We start from the raw sequence: 18,635 nt of genomic DNA on the forward strand, positions 1-18,635 counted from the left end.
TCATCCCTCAACAGAAAACCCGGGGTGCACAGCCTGGAAGAGGGGCCCACTTGCAAGTCTCAGGAGCCATACGCCAATACCAAAGACTTGTGGGTCAGTGGCAGAGAGAAACTGTGGCAGGACTGAACTGAAGGATTAGACTATTGCAGCAGCTTTAAAACTCTAGGATCACCAGGGAGATTTGATTGTTAGAGCCACCCCCCCCCTGACTGCCCAGAAACACGCCCCATATACAGGGCAGGCAACACCAACTACACACGCAAGCTTGGTACACCAATTGGACCCCACAAGACTCACTCCCCCACTCACCAAAAAGGCTAAGCAGGGGAAAACTGGCTTGTGGAGAACAGGTGGCTCGTGGACACCACCTGCTGGTTAGTTAGAGAAAGTGTACTCCACGAAGCTGTAGATCTGATAAATTAGACATAAGGACTTCAATTGGTCTACAAATCCTAAAAGAACCCTATCAAGTTCAGCAAATGCCAAGAGACCAAAAACAACAGAAAATTATAAAGCATATGAAAAAAACAGACGATATGGATAACCCAAGCCCAAGCACCCAAATCAAAATACCAGAAGAGACACAGCACCTAGAGCAGCTACTCAAAGAACTAAAGATGAACAATGAGACCATAGTACGGGATACAAAGGAGATCAAGAAGACCCTAGAAGAGCATAAAGAAGACATTGCAAGACTAAATAAAAAAATGGATGATCTTATGGAAATTAAAGAAACTGTTGAAAAATTAAAAAGATTCTGGACACTCATAGTACAAGACTAGAGGAAGTTGAACAACGAATCAGTGACCTGGAAGATGACAGAATGGAAAATGAAAGCATAAAAGGAAGAATGGGGAAAAAAATTGAAAAAATAGAAATGGACCTCAGGGACATGACAGATGATATGAAACGTCCGAATATAAGACTCATTGGTGTTCCAGAAGGGGAAGAAAAGGGTAAAGGTCTAGGAAGAGTATTCAAAGAAATTGTTGGGGAAAACTTCCCAAATCTTCTAAACAACATACATACACAAATCATAAATGCTCAGTGAACTCCAAATAGAATAAATCCAAATAAACCCACTCCGAGACATATTCTGATCACACTGTCAAACACAGAAGAGAAGGAGCAAGTTCTGAAAGCAGCAAGAGAAAAGCAATTCACCACATACAAAGAAAACAGCATAAGACTAAGTAGTGACTACTCAGCAGCCACCACGGAGGTGAGAAGGCAGTGGCATGATATATTTAAAATTCTGAATGAGAAAAATTTCCAGCCAAGAATACTTTATCCAGCAAAGCTCTCCTTCAAATTTGAGGGAGAGCTTAAATTTTTCACAGACAAACAAATGCTGAGAGAATTTGCTAACAAGAGACCTGCCCTACTGGAGATACTAAAGGGAGCCCTACAGACAGAGAAACAAAGAAAGGACAGAGAGACTTGGAGAAAGGTTCAGTACTAAAGAGATTCGGTATGGGTACAATAAAGGATATTAATAAAGAGAGAGGAAAAATATGACAAACATAAACCAAAGGAAAAGATGGCTGATTCAAGAAATGCCTTCACGGTCATAAGGTTGAATGTAAATGGATTAAACTCCCCAATTAAAAGATATAGATTCGCAGAATGGATCAAAAAAACGAACCATCAATATGTTGCATACAAGAGACTCATCTTAGACACAGGGACACAAAGAAACTGAAAGTGAAAGGATGGAAAAAAGTATTTCATGCAAGCTACAGCCAAAAGAAAGCAGGTGTAGCAATATTAATCTCAGATAAAATAGACTTCAAATGCAGGGATGTTTTGAGAGACAAAGAAGGCCACTACATACTAATAAAAGGGAAAATTCAACAAGAAGTAATAACAATCGTAAATGTCTATGCACCCAATCAAGGTGCCACAAAATACATGAGAGAAACACTGGCAAAACTAAAGGAAGCAATTGATGTTTCCACAATAATTGTGGGAGACTTCAACACATCACTCTCTCCTATAGACAGATCAACCAGACAGAAAACCAATAAGGAGACTGAAAACCTAAACAATCTGATAAATGAATTAGATTTAACAGACATATACAGGACATTACATCCCAAATCACCAGGATACACATACTTTTCTAGTGCTCATGGAACTTTCTCCAGAATAGATCATATGCTGGGACATAAAACAAGCCTCAATAAATTTAAAAAGATTGAAATTATTCAAAGGACATTCTCTGACCACAATGGAATACAATTAGAAGTCAATAACCATCAGAGACTTAGAAATTCACAAATACCTGGAGGTTAAACAACACATTCCTAAACAATCAGTGGGTTAAAGAAGAAATAGCAAGAGAAATTGCTAAATATATAGAGACGAATGAAAATGAGAACACAACATACCAAAACCTATGGGATGCAGCAAAAGCACTGCTAAGGGGGAAATTTATAGCACTAAACGCATATATTAAAAAGGAAGAAAGAGCCAAAATCAAAGAACTAATGGATCAACTGAAGAAGCTAGAAAATGAACAGCAAACCAATCCTAAACCAAGTAGAAGAAAAGAAATAACAAGGATTAAAGCAGAAACAAATGACATAGAGAACAAAAAAATAATAGAGAGGATAAATATCACCAAAAGTTGGTTCTTTGAGAAGATCAACAAGATTGACAAGCCCCTAGCTAGACTGACAAAATCAAAAAGAGAGAAGACCCATATAAACAAAATAATGAATGAAACAGGTGACATAACTGCAGATCCTGAAGAAATTAAAAAAATTATAAGAGGATACTATGAACAACTGTATGGCAACAAACTGGATAATGTAGAGGAAATGGACAATTTCCTGGAAACATATGAACAACCTAGACTGACCAGAGAAGAAATAGAAGACCTCAACCAACCCATCACAAGCAAAGAGATCCAATCAGTCATCAAAAATCTTCCCACAAATAAATGCCCAGGGCCAGATGGCTTCACAGGGGAATTCTACCAAACTTTCCAGAAAGAACTGACACCAATCTTACTCAAACTCTTTCAAAACATTGAACAAAATGGAACACTACCTAACTCATTTTATGAAGCTAACATTAATCTAATACCAAAACCAGGCAAAGATGCTACAAAAAAGGAAAACTACCGGCCAATCTCCCTAATGAATATAGATGCAAAAATCCTCAACAAAATACTTGCAAATCGAATCCAAAGACACATTAAAAAAATCATACACCATGACTAAGTGGGGTTCATTCCAGGCATGCAAGGATGGTTCAACATAAGAAAAACAATCAATGTATTACAACACATTAAAAACTCAAAAGGGAAAAATCAATTGATCATCTCAATAGATGCTGAAAAAGCATTTGACAAAATCCAACATCCGTTTATGATAAAAACACTTCAAAAGGTAGGAATTGAAGGAAACTTCCTCAACATGATAAAGAGCATATATGAAAAACCCACAGCCAGCATAGTACTCAATGGTGAGAGACTGAAAGCCTTCCCTCTAAGATCAGGAACAAGACAAGGATGCTCGCTGTCAGCACTGTTATTCAACATTGTGCTGGAAGTGCTAGCCAGGGCAATCCAGCAAGACAATGAAATAAAAGGCATCCAAATTGGAAAAGAAGAAGTAAAACTGTCATTGTTTGCAGATGATATGATCTTATATCTAGAAAACCCTGAGAAATCGACGATACAGCTACTAGAGCTAATAAACAAATTTAGCAAAGTAGCGGGATACAAGGTTAATGCACATAAGTCAGTAATGTTTCTATATGCTAGAAATGAACAAACTGAAGAGACACTCAAGAAAAAGATACCATTTTCAATAGCAACTAAAAAAATTAAGTACCTAGGAATAAACTTAACCAAAGATGTAAAAGACCTATACAAAGAAAACTACATAACTCTACTAAAAGAAATAGAAGGGGATCTTAATAGATGGAAAAATATTCCATGTTCATGGATAGGAAGGCTAAATGTCATTAAGATGTCAATTCTACCCAAACTCATCTACAGATTCAATGCAATCCCAATCAAAATTCCAACAACCTACTTTGCAGACTTGGAAAAGCTAGTTATCAAATTTATTTGGAAAGGGAAGATGCCTCGAATTGCTAAAGACACTCTAAAAAAGAAAAACGAAGTGGGAGGACTTACACTCCCTGACTTTGAAGCTTATTATAAAGCCACAGTTGCCAAAACAGCATGGTACTGGCACAAAGATAGACATATAGATCAATGGAATCGAATTGAGAATTCGGAGATAGACCCTCAGATCTATGGCCGACTGATCTTTGATAAGGCCCCCAAAGTCACTGAACTGAGTCATAATGGTCTTTTCAACAAATGGGGCTGGGAGAGTTGGATATCCATATCCAAAAGAATGAAAGAGGACCCCTACCTCACCCCCTACAAAAAAATTAACTCAAAATGGACCAAAGATCTCAATATAAAAGAAAGTACCATAAAACTCCTAGAAGATAATGTAGGAAAACATCTTCAAGACCTTGTATTAGGCGGCCACTTCCTAGACTTTACACCCAAAGCACAAGCAACAAAAGAGAAAATAGATAAATGGGAACTCCTCAAGCTTAGAAGTTTCTGCACCTCAAAGGAATTTCTCAAAAAGGTAAAGAGGCAGCCAACTCAATAGGAAAAAATTTTTGGAAACCATGTATCTGACAAAAGACTGATACCTTGCATATATAAAGAAATCCTACAACTCAATGACGATAGTACAGACAGCCCAATTATAAAATGGGCAAAAGATATGAAAAGACAGTTCTCTGAAGAGGAAATACAAATGGCCAAGAAACACATGAAAAAATGTTCAGCTTCACTAGCTATTAGAGAGATGCAAATTAAGACCACAATGAGATACCATCTAACACCGATTAGAATGGCTGACATTAAACAAACAGGAAACTACAAATGCTGGAGGGGATGTGGAGAAATTGGAACTCTTATTCATTGTTGGTGGGACTGTATAATGGTTCAGCCACTCTGGAAGTCAGTCTGGCACTTCCTTAGAAAACTAGATATAGAGCTACCATTCGATCCAGCGATTGCACTTCTCGGTATATACCCGGAAGGTCGGAAAGCAGTGACACGAACAGATATCTGCACGCCAATGTTCATAGCAGCATTATTCACAATTGCCAAGAGATGGAAACAACCCAAATGTCCTTCAACAGATGAGTGGATAAATAAAATGTGGTATATACAAACGATGGAATACTACACGGCAGTAAGAGGGAACGATCTCGTGAAACATATGACAACATGGATGAACCTTGAAGACATAATGCTGAGCGAAATAAGCCAGGCACAAAAAGAGAAATGTTATATGCTACCACTAATGTGAACTTTGAAAAATGTAAAACAAATGGTTTATAATGTAGAATGTAGGGGAACTAGCGATAGAGAGCAATTAAGGAAGGGGGAACAATAATCCAAGAAGAACAGATAAGCTATTTAACGTTCTGGGGATGCCCACGAATGACTATGGTCTGTTAATTTCTGATGGATATAGTAGGAACAAGTTCACAGAAATGTTGCTATATTAGGTAACTTTCTTGGGGTAAAGTAGGAACATGTTGGAAGTTAAGCAGTTATCTTAGGTTAGTTGTCTTTTTCTTACTCCCTTGTTATGGTCTCTTCGAAATGTTCTTTTATTGTGTGTTTGTTTTCTTTTTAACTTTTTTTTCATACAGTTGATTTAAAAAAGAAGGGAAAGTTAAAAAAAAAAAAAGAAAAACAAGGAAAAAAAGATGTATTGCCCCCTCGAGGAGCCTGTGGAGAATGCAGGGGTATTTGCGTACCCCACCTCGATGGTTGCTAACATGACCACAGATATAGGGGACTGGTGGTTTGATGGGTTGAGCCCTCTACCATAGGTTTTACCCTTGGGAAGACGGTTGCTGCAAAGGAGAGGCTAGGCCTCCCTATAATTGTGCCTAAGAGCCTCCTCCCGAATGCCTCTTTGTTGCTCAGATGTGGCCCTCTCTCTCTAGCTAAGACAACTTGAAAGGTGAAATCACTGCCTTCTCCCCTACGTGGGATCAGACACCCAGGGGAGTGAATCTCCCTGGCAACGTGGAATATGACTCCTGGGGAGGAATGTAGACCTGGCATCGTGGGACGGAGAACATCTTCTTGACCAAAAGGGGGATGTGAAAGGAAATGAAATAAGCTTCAGTAGCTGAGAGATTCCAAAAGGAGCCGAGAGGTCACTCTGGTGGGCACTCTTACGCACACTTTAGACAACCCTTTTTAGGTTCTAAAGAATTGGGGTAGCTGGTGGTAGATACCTGAAACTATCAAACTACAACCCAGAACCCATGAATCTTGAAGACAGTTGTATAAAAATGTAGCTTATGAGGGGTGAAATTGGGATTGGGAAAGCCATAAGGACCACACTCCACTTTGTCTAGTTTATAGATGGATGAGTAGAAAAATAGGGGAAGGAAACAAACAGACAAAGGTACCCAGTGTTCTTTTTTACTTCAATTGCTGTTTTTCACTCTAATTATTATTCCTGTTATTTTTGTGTGTGTGCTTATGAAGGTGTCAGGGATTGATTTAGGTGATGAATGTACAACTATGTAATGGTACTGTGAACAATCGAAAGTGCGATTTGTTTTGTATGACTGCGTGGTATGTGAATATATCTCAATAAAATGAAGATTAAAAAATTAAAAAAATAAATAAATAACAAATATGTTGATGACAATAACATCCAATCTAACTGAAGATGAAGGTTATTTTATATAATGTACAGAAGATTAAAACAGCATGGCTTGTTCAGGGGACTGTCGCTAGTGGTGCATAGGTAGAGAAGAGGATGGGAATAACGGAAAGGAAATTGAGGAAAAAAAAGATTATGAAAGAACCTTTGTATAGCATAGCTGTATGATTTGATTCTATATTCCACTGAGTAGAATGCAGTTTAAAGTAGTAATCTGTTCAGATTTGTAGTTCTGTAACATCACTCTAGGAAGTGATATGAAGGATGGACTGGAGGGAGATGAAGCTGGAGGCAAGAGCCTAAAGAGGAGGATACTTCAATTATCCACACAAAAGAGGAGAATCTGACTGAAGGTAATAGAAATGGAGAAAATGGGACAGCTTTAAGAGACATTCAGGAGATAAAAGCAGCAAGGTGCAGTGACCAATGCCTAGCAAAACTATTAGTTTTCTACTTTGAGGGAAAATGACAAGGCAAACATATACACCATTAGCCAAAATGGGATGAATGGAAAAGGAGGAGGTGGAGAAGAGGGGGAGATTATATGAATTCAATTATATATATTTATTTGAGGTACATAAAAGAAACCCTGAGAGGCAATACAGTGTAAGAGAAAGAGCACCAACTCTGGAGTCAGAGACTGCTTCAAAAATCAACTCCATCACTTTGAGAGGTGACTTCCAGTGGAACAAGATGGTGACATAAGAGGCTTCAGGGTTTCAATACCTCACAGAATCTTTGAAAAAAACCGGCAGAGCCATCTTCCGCAGACTCCAGAAAACAGTTAAATGGTTACAGTAACTGGGCAAGGGCCAAATCAAGAGAACGAAACTTAAAAATGGTAGGAAAAACTTGAGGCCCACTTGCTGGTTAGTTCCCCATACTCTCCAGAGCACAGCATGGAGCTGGTCTGCACTTTCATTGTGGGTTCATGGTCCTGTTCCAGAAGGAGCAGACTAACTTCTGTTAGCCTGTAGGTAGGTAACAATCTATTGGGTGGCAGTCTGAAGGACTGAACCAAGATATTCTTCTTTGGCTCACCATCCCTGAACTTGCTATGAAGGCAGTAGCAGTTTGCTCATAGCTAAACCAGTGTAAGAAACAGTGAATTGAAAGTGGCCTGATGCAAAGGATTATTAGCAACAAGACATGCAACAAATCATCTGGGGCGGGGGGCAGTCTATTTCATGTGGAGTACAGGAGGCATTCAGATTTCTGTAAATGGTGGAATTCCTAAGTATAAAAGTTAGCACATGTTCAGGACAAGAGGCAGGATCAGAAAACATGCAGAGGACCTTGCACTACTGCCTCACTACTTTTCTTGGTAAGAGGGCTAAGCTCTGAGGGAGAGCACCAGTCAACAGACAGCCAGTTTACAAAGAATGTGAAAGGTATTTTTTACACTGGTTTGTTTGTTTTTGTTTGCTCCTGGCATTCAAGGAAATCTCTGTAATATCACTACTGGATACAAACTTAAGGAACAGGGAATAAATCTCAGAGTTAACACATTAAAAAATTAAAATGTACTGTGTGCAACAAAATATTACAAGACAAACAATCAGAAAATGATGGCCTACCAAAAAGCAACAAGATAAAATTTGAGAATCAATCAACAAAGAAGATAAGACTTTGGAAATACTGGACAGACTCTCAAGAAATGACCTTCAGTATGCTCAGAGTCAAAGAAAAACATAGAGAGAGAATTAAAGGATATCAGGAACTTGAAGACAAAAGAATTGACATGATTCAGGATCATGAGCAGAAAGAGAAAAGAATGAAAAAAGTGAACAGAGCCTAAGAAACCTGTAGGACACCATCAAGTGTACCAATATACACATTAAGGGAATCACAGAAAGAGAGAAAAAAGCAGAAGGGATATTCATAGAAATAATGGCAAAAAACTCCCCAAACTTAACAAAGGCATGAATATGGATCAGGGGCAAGATGGCAGCATAGAGAGGAGTGGAAGCTAAGTAGTCCCCCTGGAACAGCTACAAAAAACCAGAAACAACTAGTAAATAACCCAGAAAAACTGCGGGGGGACAAATGAGACCATCCACTCACACACCAACCTGAATTGGGAGGAATGCCTGAGAACACAGCATAAAATCTGTAAGTAAAACCTGCCGATCCAAGTCGCGAGACTCCCTGCCGCATAGCCCGAGCTGCAAAGCCTCGTGGTGCCAGAGAGAAGCTTTCTCCCAGCAAGCGAATACAGCTCAGCTGAGCTCCAACTGGGGTTTTAAGCAGCGAGTGTGAACTGCTCACTACAGGTATGCATCCCCAAAAAACAGACAGAGGCTTTGGGTGACAACTGACCTTGAAGAGCCAGAGGGTCGCCTTGGACTGGGTCTGAAGGAAACTATCTGTTTCTTTTTTGGCTCAGTGGAGAAATCCCCAGTCATTTTCAGTTTCCAGGGCTGTGACTCTGGGAAGGGTGGAGATAGCACAAGCAAAGAGCAAGACCATTGAAATGCTAATGACCTCCACCTGGGGGGTCTGTCTTCTCTAGGAGGAAAGGGGTGGGGCCCTTTCCATTCAGAACCACACCCCAGAGCCTGGGAGAACACGGCCATACCTCCTCACACCAGTCAAGAATTCTAGGCTAACAGGCATCACCTGCTGGGCAGAAAAGCACAGTGACCTGAGGCATCAAAGGGTGGAGCAATTTTCTAAGACACACCTGCAGGGAAACCAGATACTGAATATTTCTTCCCTCTGGGACCTGAGCCTGTTCTGGTCTGGGAAAACCTGATTTGGATAACCAAGGAAACCATGCCTAGACAACAGAAAATTACAACCTACACTAAGAAAAACAGAGTTATGGCCCAGTCAAAGGAACAAACGTACACTTCAACTGAGATACAGGAATTTAAACAACTAATGCTAAATCAATTCAAAAAGTTTAGAGAAGATATTGCAAAAGAGATAGAGGCTATAAAGGAAACACTGGGCATATATACAGCAGAAATCAAAAGTTCAAAAAAACAACTGGTAGAATCTATGGAAATGAAAGGCACAACACAAGAGATGAAAGACACAATGGAAACATACAACAGCAGATCTCAAGAGGCAGAAGAAAACACTCAGGAACTGGAGAACAAAACACCTGAAAGCCTACATGCAAAGGAGCAGATGGAGAAAAGAATGAAAAAATATGAGCAATGTCTCTGGGAACTCAAGGATGAAACAAAGTACAATAATGTACGTATCATTGGTGTCTCAGAAGGATAAGAGAAGGGAAAGGGGGCAGAAGCAATAATAGAGGAAATAATTAATGAAAATTTCCCATCTCTTATGAAAGACATAAAATTACAGATTCAAGAAGCGCAGCGTACTCCAAACAGAAGAGATATGAATAGGCCTACGCCAAGACACTTAATAATCAGATTATCAAATGTCAAAGAGAAAGAGAGAATCCTGAAAGCAGCAAAAGAAAAGCGATCCATTACATACAAAGGAAGCTTAATAAGACTATGTGCGGATCTCTCAGCAGAAACCATGGAGGCAAGAAGGAAGTGATGTGATATATTTAAGATACTGAAAGAGAAAAACCGCCAACCAAGAATCCTATATCCAGCAAAGCTGTCCTTCAAATATGAGGGAGAGCTCAAAATATTTTCTGACAAACAGACAATGAGAGACTTTGTGAACAAGACACCTGCCCTACAGGAAATACTAAAGGAAGCACTACAGGGTGATAGAAGATAGGAGTGCATGGTTTGGAACACAATTTTGGGAGATGGTAGCACAACAACGTAAGTACACTGAACAAAGGTAACTATGAATACGGTTGAGAGAGGAAGGTGGGGAGCATGTGAGACACCACAAGAAAGGAGGAAAGATAATGACTGGGACTGTGTAACTTGGTGAAATCTAGAGTGTTCAACAATTGTAATAAAATGTACAAATATGTTCTTTTATGAGGGAGAACAAGCAAATGTCAACCTTGCAAGGTGTTAAAAATGGGGAGGCATTGGGGGAGGGATGCAATCAGCATAAACTAGAGACCATAACTAACAGAATCATTGTATTATGCTTCCTTTAATGTAACAAAGGTGATATACCAAGGTAAATGCAGATAAGAGGGGGGGATAGGGGAGGCATGTTAGACACTTGACATTGGTGGTATTGTCTGATTCTTTATTCTACTTTGATTTAAGGTTATTTTTCCTTTTGCTGCTTCCTAGCTGTCATTTTTTTTCCTCTTTCTTTTGCCTCTCTACCTTCTTTGACTCTCCCTCCTGCCTTGTGGAAAAAATGTAGATGCCCTTATATAGATAGTGGTGAAGGTGGTGAACACATAAATGTATGACCATGCAGAGAACCATCGATTATTTACTTGGGATGGAATGTATGGTGAGTGAACAAAATCATATTAAAAAAAAAAAAAGGGTTGATGACAAAACCTCGAGGGCAATATACTGAGTGAAATAAGCCAGACACATAAGGACAATTATTGCAGGGTCTCACTGACAGGAACTAATTATAATATGTAAACTCATAGACATGAAATATAAGGTACCAAGATATAGGACGAGGCTTAAGAATGGGGAGTGGTTGCTTAGTATGAGCAGAATGTTCAATTAGGATGAACTTAAATGTTTGGAAATGAACAGGGGTGTTGGTAGCAAGATGTGAGAATAACTAACAGCGCTGAATGGTGTGTGAATGAGGTGGAAAGGGGAAGCTCAAAGTCATATATGTCACCAGAAGGAAAGTTGGAGGTCAAAAGATGGAAATGTATAAAACTGAATCCTATGATGGGCAATGTCCATGATCAACTGTACAAATACTAGAAACCGCTTCCATGAACCAGAACAAATGTATGAAAATACAATTAGAAGTTAATAATAGAGGGGCATATAGGGAAGAACTATATACCTATTACAAACTACATACTACAGTTAGTAGTATTTCAACATTTTTTCATAAACAGTAACAAATGTACTATACCAATACTATGAGTCAACAATTGAGGGGGGTTGGTCAGGGATAGGGGAGGATTAGAGTTTCCTTTCATTTTTTTCTTTTGTCATCTTTTACTTTATTTCTTGTCTGGAGTAATGAAAAGTTTCTAAAAATTGAACAAAAAATTAAGTGTGATGGATGCACAGCTGTATGAGGGTACCCAGGGGCAAGTGATTGTACACTTTGGATCTTTGGATAATTGTATGGTATCTGAACAATCTCAATAAAAATGAAAAAAAAAAAAAAAAAAGACATGAATATGTACATTTAAGAGGACCACTGAACCCCAAACAGGATAAACTCAAAGGGAACCATGCCCAAATACATTATAATCAAACTGCTGGATGCTGAGGACAAGTAGAGAATATGAAAGCTACAACAGAAAAGTAATGTGTTATGTAAAAAGAAGTCCCAATCAGATTAAATTCCAATTTCTGATACGAAACCTTGGAATTAAGAAGGCAGTAAGTGCTAAAGGCCACTGATTGTACACCTTCAATGGCCTGTATAATTTGTGAATATACCTCAATAAAACTACTTTAAAAAAAAAAAAAATGCAGTGGGTAAAATATTTAAAGGGCTTAAAAAAGTAATTGCCAACCAAGAATTTTACACCAAGACTGTGCCAGTTTGAATGTATTATGTCCCCCAAAACACCATTATCTTTGATGTAATCTTGTGTGGGCAGATGTATTTAGTGTTTATTAAATTGGAATCCTTTGATTGAGTGTTTCTATGGAGATGGGACGCAATCAACTGTGAGTGAAATGTTTGATTGGGTAATTTCCATGGAGATGTTACCCTACCCATTCAGGGTGGGTGTTGACTGGATCACTAGAGTACTTTAAAAAGAGCCACACAGGCCCAGACTCTTGCCACAGCCAAGAGGGACACCTTGAAGAATGCACAGAAGCTAAGAGAGCAGCTGCAGATGACAGCCAGTTTCAAGACGACCATTGAAAGCAGACTCTTGCTCTGGAGAAGCTAATAGAGGACAAATACCCCAAGTGCAACTAAGAGTGACATTTTTAAGGAACTGCAGCCTAGAGAGGAACATCCTGGGAGAAAGCCATTTTGAAATCAGAACTTTGGAGCAGACGCCAGCCACATGCCTTCCCAGCTAACAGAGGTTTTCTGGACACCACTGGCCATTCTCCAGTGAAGGTACCCGATTGCTGATGTGTTACCTTGGACACTTTATGGCCTTAAGACTGTAACTGTGTAACCAAATAAACCCCCTTTTATAAAAGCCAATCCATCTCTGGTGTTTTGCATTCTGGCAGCATTAGCAAACTGGAACAAAGCCAGACAGTCTTTCAAAAATAAGGGAGAGACTAAACCATTCCCAGATAAATAAAAGCTGAAGGAGTTTATCACCACTAGACCTGCTGCACAAGCAGACTGAAAGGAAAGGACACTAGACTGATCAAAGGGGCACAAAGAAATAAAGATCTCTGGTAAAGGTAACCACATGGATAATTATAAACACCAGTACTATTATATTATATATTTGGTATATAACTCCACTTTTTATTTCTGATAGATTCTGAAAGGCAAATAAATAGAAGTTAATGAAAAATCTATGGTTTTGGACATACAATGTATAAAGATATAATCTGTAACAAGTACAACAAAAAGGTGAGGGGATGGAGGAGTATAGGGGCAATGTTTCTGTATTCTTTGAAGTTAAGTTGGTATTAAACATGATTTTTATAGATTAAATTTATAAAAATTTAAATTTAAAGCCCCATGGTAATCACAAATAAAATATATGAAAAATATATACAGAAGGAATAAAGGACACAAAATGGAATCATTCAAAAAAATCAAATGAATACAAAAGTAGATAGTATTGAACAACTGAGGGGAAAAAGAGATGATTTACAAAGACCAAACAGCAAAATGGAAGAAGAAAGTCCTGCATTATCAGTAGTTACTTTAAATATAAATGGATTAAACTCCATGGTCAAAATGCAGAGATTAGCCAAATAGATAAAAAAGCATGACCCAACTATATGCTGTAGAGACTCACCTAAAATTCAAAGACACAAGTAGGTTGAAAGTGAAAAAATGGAAAAAAAAATTTCCATGCAAATAGTACCAAAAGTGAGCTGGGGTAGCTAAATAATCTCAGATAAGACAGATTTTATGTCAAAAGCTTTTACAAGGGACAAAGAAAGACACTACATACTGATAAAGGGTTAATTCAGCAAGAAGACATAACAATTATGCACCTAATGGAAGAATACCAAACTATATGAAACAAATATTGACAGATTTGAAGGGAGAAAAAGATAGTTCTATAGTAGGAGACTTCAAATCACCACTTTCAATAATAGATAGAAATCTAGACAGAAGATCATTAAGGAAATAGAAGACATGAATGATACTCTAAACCAACTAGACCTAACAGAAGTATATGTATACTGAACAAGTCAAAAGCAGAATATACATTATTCTCTAGTGTGCATGCATCATTCTCTAGGATAAACCATAGGTTAGATCACAAACCAAGTCTCAATAAATTAAAAAATACTGAAATCATATAATGTATATTCTCAGACAACAATGGAATGAAGCTAGAAATCAATTACACAGAGAAAACTGGAAAATTCACAGTATGTAGAAATTTAAAAACATACCCTGAAACAACCAATAGGTCAAAGAAGAAATAACACAAGAAATTAGGAAATATCTTGAGGTGAATGAAAACAAAAAACACAAATACCAAAACTTATGGGATAAAGTAAAGGCAGTGCTGAGGGAGAAAATTATACTCTAAATGCTTACAGTAAAGAAGAAGAGAGATCTCAAATCAGAGACCTAACCTCACAACTGGAAGCTTTAGAATAAGAAGAGCAAACTAAACCCAAAGTGAGTAGACAGAAGGAAATAACAAAGATTAGACTGGAGATAAATGAAATAGAGAATAAAAAACCAACATAGAGACTCAACAAAACCAAAAATTGGTTATTTGAAAAAAAATATTAAAACCAACAAAACATTCACTAGAATGACAAAGAAACAATGAGAGGTTGCAAATAACTAAAATCAGAAATCAAAGGTGGGAGGCATTACTAGTGTCCCCATAGATGTAAAAAGGATGATAAGAGGATGCTATGAACCACTGCACGCCAACAAATTCCTAGAAACACACAAACTACAAACACTGACATGAGACCAAACAGAAAGTCTCAACAAGTAAAGAGATTGAATCAGTGACCAAAAAACCCCCAACAAAGAAAAGCCCATGACCAGATGGCTTCACTGGTGAATTTAAACAAACATTCCAAGAAGAATTAACACCAATCCTGCTCAAACTCTTCCAAAAAACTGAAGAGGAAAATTTTCAATTCCTATCTCATTCTAGGAGTCCAGTATTACCCTAAAACCAAAGCAAGATAAAATACAACAATAAAAGAATATTAAAGAATAATACCTCTTATGAATATAGATGCAAAAGTCTTCAACTAAATATGAGCAAACTGATTCCAACAAGGATTCAAAGGATTATGCACCATAATCAAGTGGGATTTATACCAAGAATGCAAGGGTGGTTCAACATAAGAAAATCAATTAATGTAATACACCATATTCAAAGAAAGAAGGGGAAAAAAAAACACAAGCATCTCAATTGATGCAGAAAAGGCATTCGACAAAATCCAGCTCTCAATCTTGATAAAAGCACTCAAAAATGTAGGAATAGAGGGAAATTTCTTCAACATGACAAAGTGCATATCTGAAAAATGCACATATGTAATGGTGAAATACTGGAAGCTTTCCTTCTAAGATCAAGAACAAGATGAGAATGCCCACTAACACCACTGTTGTTCAACATTGTGCTGGAAGTTCTAGACAGAACAATTAGGTAAGAAAAAGAAACAGAAGGCATCCAAATTGGAAAGGAAACAGTAAAACTTTCCCTATTTGCAGATGACATGGTCCTATAGAAAATCCTGAAAAATCCACAACAAAGCTACCAGAGTTAATAAATGCATTTAGCAAAGTGGTGGGATATAAGATCAACACGCAAAATAAGTAACGGTTCTGTACACTAGTAATGAACAATCTGAAGAGCAAATAAAGAAAAAAATTCCACTGACAATAATAACTTAAAAAATCAAATACCTAGGAATAAATTTACAAGGATGTAAAGGATGTGTACTTGGGAAACTACAAAATATTGCTGAAAGAAATTAAAGAAGCCCTAAGTAAATGGAAGGACATTACATGTTCAAGGATTGGATGGCCAAATATTGTTAAGACGTCAATTCCACCCAAAGAGATTTACAGATTCAACACAATCCCAATCAAAATTCCAACAACCTTCTTTTCAAAACTGTAAACGCTAATCATCAAATGCATATGGAACAGTAAGGAGTCCTGAACAGCCAAAACCATTTTGAAAAAAAGCAAAGTTGGACTAATATGTCCCATTTTAAAAGCTCATTACAAAGCTACAGTGATCAAAACAGTGTGGTACTAGCACAAGCACAGACATATAGACCAATGAAATCAAATTGAAAGTTCAGAAATAAAACCCTCAAATCTACACTAAATTGATTTTTGACAAGGATGCCAATTCCACTCAATAGGGAAAGAACAGTCTCATTAACAAATGGAGCTAGGAAAACAGGATAACCACATGCAAGGGAACCAAGGTGAACTGCCTACATCACACCATACACAAAAATTGACTCAAAATGGATCAAAGACATAAATATGGGTCAAAACTATAAAACTCCTAAAAGAAAACAGAGGGCAACATCTTCAGGCTCTTGTGTTAAGAAATGGTTTCTTAGACTTTTCCCCAAAAGCATGAGCTACAAAAGAAAAAAAAAAAAACACATAAATGGACCTATCAAAATTAAAAACTTTTAAGTATCAAAGGACTTCATCGTGAAAGTAAAAGGATAACCTACAGAATGAGAGGAAGCATTTGGAACCAACATACCCCATAAAGGGTTAATACCCGGAATATATAAAGAAATCTTACAACGCAACAGCCAAAAGACAAACAACTCAATTAAAAAAAAGGGCCAAAGGCTCAATTAGACGTTTTCCCAAAGAAGATATACAAATGGCCAAAAAGCACATGGCAAGATGCTCAACATCACTAGCCATTTGGGAAATGCAAATCAAAACCACAGATACCATTTCACACTCACTAGAAAGGTTACTCCTGAAAAACCAGAAAATAGCAAGTATTGGAGAAGATGTGGAGAAATAGGAACATTATTGGTGGGAATGTAAAATGGTGTAGTTGCTGTGGAACACAGTTCGGTGGTTCCTCAGAAAGTTAAGTATTGAATTACCATATAACCTGGCAATCCGACTTCTAGGTATATACCCAAAAGAATTGAAAGCAGGGACGCAAACATATTTCATACCGATGTTTATAGTGGCATTATTCACAACTGCAAAAGGTAGAAACAAACCAAGTATCCTTCAACAGATGAAAGGATATTCAAAATGTGGTTTATACATACAATGTAATATCATTCAGTCCTAAAAAAGAATGAAGTTTTGATACCTGCTACAACATGGATGAACCTTGAAACAGAATGTTGGGTAAAATAAGTCAGCACAAAAAGACAAATACTGTTTTCCCTAACTTGTATGACATAATTAAAATATGCAAATACATAGTCAGAAACTAGAATACAATATTTTTCACCAGTTGAAACAAAGGTAACACTAACACAAAATGTATATAGGGAAAACTGTGTGTGTGAAGGGTGGATACATGGGAACTCTACTTTCTGCATGGTTTTCCTGTAAAACTACAACTTCTCTAATTAAAAAAAAATTAAAAATGAACTCAATTATTTTTAGCTATTAAGCAAATTACTTACCTTCTCTGAGCCCCTGGATTCTCATATAATATTTCCTACTTAGAAGATTTTTTAATTAGGATTAAATATTTATGTATACTAAATTCTTAAAATAAACTAGATGCTCAATAAACGGTTGCCATTGCATTTATTATCTTCTGGTTAGTACGGTCAAGCTTACAGTCAGAAAGTTCTAGCTTCGGGAGAAGGGATGGACAGAGACTGAGATTTGGGAGTCTGAGACCCACAGGCAGCTGCACCGGGGAAGAGGAGGGAAAGGGCCCTAGGGTGCAACAAGGGGACACCAGCGCGTCAGCACATTTCGGAGTATCCTCAGCTCCGGGTAGGCGTCAGCACCGCACCGCGGGAGCTTGTGCCTTCTTTCCAAGTCACCGCGTACCCTCACAGACGAGTGGGAGCCTCCTGCGAAGGGGGCGTCCCGGGAGGGCGGCACCCAACCGGGGCTCCTTCGCCACCGGACTCGCGCCCTGCCTGCTTCCACACCAGACGACTCCGACCGACGTCTGCGGAAGGAATGAATTCTCAGGCAGAGGGGCTCATCCAGACCGGAGCCTGTACCACCCCATCGAAATTACCTGTAAATAATCAGCTCGATTTAAATTTAGATCCATGACCGCGGCACCGACAGGCCGGGTAGTGCAGAGTCAGAGCAAGAGGGACAGCCTCCTGAGACTGCCCCCAAGCTTTCAGCCCTGTAAACAGGGGCCGTCTGCGTCCCCTCTGAGGCGTAAGCCCAACACTACGCCTAGGTATGGAATGCAGGGAAGGCACTTCTGGGAAGCGGCGGCGGCGTGACGTCAGTACGTTCACGAAATATACAACCCTCCGCTCTCCCGACGGACCGCCCACTGCCTTAGTTTGCTCCAATCAGGGGCGCAGAGGACCGTGGGGCCAAATCCAGGAGATCTTGAAGGCGGTTTCCAGGGAAACAGGGAACGCAGTGTGGCTGCACGCTCACTGCTGCCTAGGCTAATCCTCTCCCGTGTGAGGCCAAGGTAGATTCTGACCTATTTCACTCAGACTCTAGAAAGGATCCCTTCAAGAATTATGCTCCACCACTATAAGCGTT

The 18,635-nt window shown here is 38.5% G+C and overlaps 1 protein-coding gene across 5 annotated transcripts in view; it reads right to left on the reverse strand.

Annotated features, from left to right (window-relative positions):
• Nucleotides 1–18,343, reverse strand: part of BBS7 (Bardet-Biedl syndrome 7) — a 90,920-nt gene extending 72,577 nt beyond the window's left edge. For all 5 annotated transcript variants that reach the window (XM_037830574.1, XM_037830576.1, XM_037830575.1 and 2 more), the window contains exon 1: nt 18,142–18,343. In XM_037830574.1, coding sequence (XP_037686502.1) covers nt 18,142–18,177 — 36 coding nt within the window. In that variant the 5' untranslated portion in view covers nt 18,178–18,343. The remainder of the gene's footprint in view (nt 1–18,141) is intronic.
• Between the last annotated feature and the right edge of the window lie 292 nt (nt 18,344–18,635).

The sequence above is a fragment of the Choloepus didactylus genome, chromosome 3, assembly GCF_015220235.1.
Source record: "Choloepus didactylus isolate mChoDid1 chromosome 3, mChoDid1.pri, whole genome shotgun sequence".
Lineage (NCBI taxonomy): Eukaryota > Metazoa > Chordata > Mammalia > Pilosa > Megalonychidae > Choloepus > Choloepus didactylus.